Source organism: Octodon degus, unplaced genomic scaffold (genome assembly GCF_000260255.1).
Source record: "Octodon degus isolate 3935 unplaced genomic scaffold, OctDeg1.0 scaffold00026, whole genome shotgun sequence".
Taxonomy (NCBI): Eukaryota; Metazoa; Chordata; class Mammalia; order Rodentia; family Octodontidae; genus Octodon; species Octodon degus.
Window position 1 is genome coordinate 5,523,410 of NW_004524602.1, and position 4,886 is coordinate 5,528,295.

A 4,886-nucleotide genomic window follows, 5' to 3' on the forward strand; every position below is an offset into this window, starting at 1 on the left:
TGGTGCAGCTTTGGCTCAATGTCCCAACTAGGTAAATACACTTATGCTGCTGGAGAATCAGTTTGAGCATTAGATGGTTAGGCAAGGAGTCAGGCAAAGGAGACTGTGACATTCTGGGCAGGGCGGGCCTAGGACTTTAAGATTCTTTCAAGTCCTACACTTGGCCAGAGAGGCTAGCTCAAGGTTGGCCCTAGCCCTCCTCCCTTGTTGGATCTTAGGGTTCTTCCCCCTTTCATCCACAGAGAGCTCCAGATCCATGAAGAGATCAGGTTGGAGAAAAAGAATTTGGGAAGTACATATCCCTGGATCTCATTCTCTCAAACCGGGAGAGCCAGCAAAAGCTGCACAGGGCAGTGGAATTTGGTAGCTGAACAGCATTGGGACAGAGACAGTTAGAAATGAACATCTATTTCCTACATGCCTCCCTGTCCTTCAGCTGTCACAGGGCTGGCAGGTGTGCTCCATGGGGCCATGGGACAAGAACACAACTTGGGCATGGGAGCCGAGCGAGGAGCCACTGCCCTGTTTGCTCAATTGCTTTATGCAGCAGCTGTGAGTTCCTGAGCACCCCCTGGAATGCCCTAGATCTTGATTCCTTCATCTGGAGAAGAAGGGGAGAAATCCAGCTGGCTTCTTAGCTCTGTCGACCCACTAGTGTCTCTGATACCTCCACGCGGGGAGGCAGAGCTGCAGATTCTTCCACTTACGTCATCATCATCTCGCTCACTCCTTCTGACTGCGAAGTGGGTCCCTGTGCACCAGTCAGCCAGAGACGGGGACCCAGAAGCAGCCTGGGTCCTGACCTCAGGAACCAGCACCAAGTCCTGGGCACAGCGGGAACATGACATTGAACCCAGAACCCCCAAGGGACACAGTGGTGCTGGCTCAGGCCCCTGCTGGGTGCCCCTATTCCTTGGCTTCCTTTTGCACACTACCTTTACTCTTTCCCTTTCATTCCACCACTGTAAGCCCTGTGACATTTGTGGAATTATTGTTGGCCACCTTTCTCAGACCACCCAGCCCTTTAACAGCCCACATCTTTACCTCTGATACCATTCAAAATTTACCCGGAATTAACCAACCGGGTGGACAGCCTAAAAAAACACCCCAAATGAACTATAACAAGGCTTCCTTTGTAATTTCTAGTCCACTACACCCAGGAGGAATGGACTCAGAACTATAGAGTTGGAGAAGTAATCATAATGCAATTAATAATATTTCTAAAACTCTGACACAGCAAATATCATGTAGACCAACCTGGCTTTGGGGACATCGAGAAAATATATTTGTGGGTAGGCTCACTCTTGTCTATCCAAATGTTATTTTAAGCTCTTATTTCTTGTCAACCTTTATTTACTGATCTTTTCAGAAGACTGGATTCTAATCTTTCCTTTAAAAATAGGGACCATGTTTAACCCATGGGTAACTTAACGTTTTCATTTCCAACTTCTGGTATACCCCAGTGTTGTCACTCTGAGCTTTACTGTTTTATCTGGCATGGGCTGGGGCTCATTTCTTCATTGGCTATGTTAGAGTTTGAAGTGGTCTTGTCTTGCATGAGGCATTTGCTTTCTTTTGCTGTGAAGTGAACGCACGCCAAATTAGCACTAGTTGGAAAGTACTTTTCGGAGCCCCAGTGCTCCTGAAAATAAAGGATAAGTTTGCCTCTGATTTGGTTCAACAAATAACCTTGGCTTCACTGGGCCAATAAAATCTGAGGGTAACAAGCATCTGGGAGAGGTTCAGGTTTCTCTGAGCTAGGTACACTCGGAGGTAAATGGCAAGGATGGCTGCCAAGCATTTAAGGGTATCTCAAACGACCTGGGCAATAATGATTTGTTTCTTATTTGTTCTAAGTGTGTTCCTTGGACGCAAGCAACGCAGACTCCAAAGAATAATCCAGAAACATCAAACTCACGTAGACATCCAAGATCTCGTTAGTGGGACCTTCAGCCAGAAAGGATTCTCCAGCGGTGCTTGAAATCTCATTGGGACGCTTATAGGTGAACATAGTCCCTCCACCCTCGTATTTTCCAGGACGGTCAATTGCCCAGTTCCCATTGATGATGGAGCGGCCCGAACGGCTTCGTAAGGCTGTTGAGAAAAATGAGGCAGTTCCTCAGGTAAGTCCAGGTGCGCTGGAAGTGGGCCTGGTTCTCGGGTGCCAGGCTCATTCATTCAACCATCCAGGGCTTCCTGGGAGCCCATCCTGTGCCAGGGACCCAAGGAGGGAGGCTCTGGGCCACTATGAGGCAGCCAGAATGCCATCTCCTTGGGCTTTGGCACTTTCCTGATCCTGTTCCCCTTCGCGACTTGGACTTAGAGTAGAAATGAAGGATGGGCGTGGTCAGGAGAGACGGATGTAGAAAATGAGAGGGAAAGAAGAAAGGTGGGGAGAGATTACAAAGAGGGAAAGGGGAAAAGAATTGATATTACACACATTCCCATGCGGGAGGTTGCACTTGGGCAGCCCAGAGGCTGATTTTGGCCCACACACAGGCTTGGTTAGGGTTTTGTAGTGTTTTTGTAATTTTAAACATTTTTATAATTGAGCCTAAAGTCAAGCATTGGGAAATTTCATGTAAAAAATTTAGAATTCTGGCTTTTCTTGTAAAACAGGAAGACATAACATCGGCTCCTCATGCCTTCTTGGCATCCACCAGTGAAGCCTAGCGGAACTGCCTCTCCACGGGGGAGCTACGTGTTCCCGCACCCCTCCATCCCTGCCACCCCTGCGGCCCCTCCACACTGAAACTGAGCTGCAGTTCATGGTTACAGATGGCTTAATCACTTATTACCACGCCCACATTTTTCCCTTCGTGAAATAGAATTTTTCTTACTATCCCCCTTGTATATCTGCTCATGGTGGCAAAGCGAAAGATAGACTAAGGGGGTCAGTTTTCCTTCACACCTGGACAGTTAGCTTCACTTATTTCTGATTGTCCCTGGCTTTTGTGGGCATTGGAGGCGATGGGCTGCATTAGATACCCCCACCCCACCCAACCCCCTGTCGCCTCCCACCCCCCACTATCAAATGCAATCACAGGGACACTGCTAGGCAGCTGTTATTATCTCCATTTCCAGAGATTGGCTCAGAGGGAACAGGTTCAAGGTTTTTTTTTCTTAATGTATTTGGTACAGGGCCATGTAATGATCCTCCTGCTTTCAGTCTCCCCAGCGCTGGAATTACAGGCATGCGCCACCATGCCCAGACTCTGTGGCCAGTTCAGTGCACCCAAGGACCAGCCTGGCACAGCATGCATTACTGGGGCACTGGGCATGGAACCCCGGTCCCTGTGCTTGTCTAAGCAGATGCTTAGTCTGCTGAGCTATCTCACTGGCCCTTGGAACAGGTTCGAGTTTACAAGGATCATAAGACACAGATCTGCACTTTGAAGTCTATATCCAGAAGGGAGAAGAGCAAAGGGAAGAACACAGAACAAGGGGTTTGGGTTAGCGGGAGAAGAAAGGGGGGATGTGAAGGTGGAACTTCTCCACTGATGTGGCGCTTGGAACCCACAAGCCCGTGGTGGCATGGGCTTAAGAGAAGATCCTATCTTTAATGCCATGTTGCATATTATGGACCCGTGGATCACAGAGGGCCTGTGACGGCCACCGGCTCTCTGTAGCTTTACCTCCCTGAGTATGTAAATTTAACATGAATCATTTATTATGTTGGGTCCTTTTTATTTTCCTGTTCTTTTGTTTGTACCAGGAATCGAACTCAGGGCCTCACACTTGCCAGGCAGGCTCTGCACCACTGAGCTATATTTAGGGCCTCACACTTGCCAGGCAGGCTCTGCACCCTGAATCATTTATTACGGAAAAATGTGTCCATACGCAAGAGGAGGGGAGCTCACGTACTGAGCCCCCGTGTGCATCACCTGGTTTCAACAAGGATCAGTTCGTGGCTTATCATATTTCACTTTGCAAATCTCACACCCCCATTTCTCCTTGAAGTTTTCAGTTGCTGTTACAAAAATAACTCTCTTTTTTCTGAAGCCTATTCGCAACAGCATTTTTTGCATGAACCTTCCTGGAGGCCCAGCTTGTGGAGTCAGAAGCTTCATGAAGAGTCTCCAAAGGGATTTTTCTTGCGCATTCCACCCTGACTGTCTTGTTACTGTTGGCTCCTGGGAGACTGAAGCTGGGACCTCTGAGTCCTGAGTTCTTTTTTTTTTTTTTAATTTTAACTTTATTGAGAAACAAATATGAATGAGACAGTTTCAAAGCTGATTAATAGGACAGTTTCGATAATGAATACATTGTACATTGTTATCTTCTTAGTGGTTATCCATAGTACAAGAAGCAGACAGGATATCCTGTCCAAACACTGTTAGTACACCTCTTTCTACCCATTGAATTAAGTGAAAGTAGCTGTATATCTCTCCTAACTATTTTGTATATATAAATACAAATTGATCTTTCCTTTGTATCCCTTTTTTTTGTTTAGTCCTATCAGAGGTGGGTATTCTATTGTTATCTAAATACTATAGATGTTTGAATTCAGCTAAACAATCCAACACTGTCTAGCAGGCTATAATATTAGTGGGTTATCCTCAGAAGTTATTGACTTGAGCCTTTTACAGCTCATCATATTAATACGGCTTTACTTTATATATCTCGTTTTTATACTTTTCTGCTGGATGGTTAAGACCAAGATAAAGCAAGACCTATATAATAAGAAATGGAACTTCTGTATCTGACAAGGTCAGTCAAATCCTCTCAGGATTTACCCTGAAGCCTTGTACTGCAGTTTGTAGATCTTTTGTCAGTGTTACCCGTGAGGATGAGTCACGGCCGTTGCCTGGCCAATTTGCTCTGTGTGAAAGCCTGAGAGAAGGTTTCTCTCCATGTGTGAGTCCTGAGTTCTTTTTTTTTTTTTT

General features: G+C 46.3%; 1 protein-coding gene across 1 annotated transcript in view; it reads right to left on the reverse strand.

The window, feature by feature from the left end:
• Thsd4 (thrombospondin type 1 domain containing 4) overlaps window positions 1-4,886 on the reverse strand; it is a 563,475-nt gene that overhangs the window by 27,651 nt on the left and 530,938 nt on the right. The window contains exon 9 of the mRNA XM_023712634.1: window positions 1,919-2,094. Coding sequence (XP_023568402.1) covers window positions 1,919-2,094 — 176 coding nt within the window. The remainder of the gene's footprint in view (window positions 1-1,918; window positions 2,095-4,886) is intronic.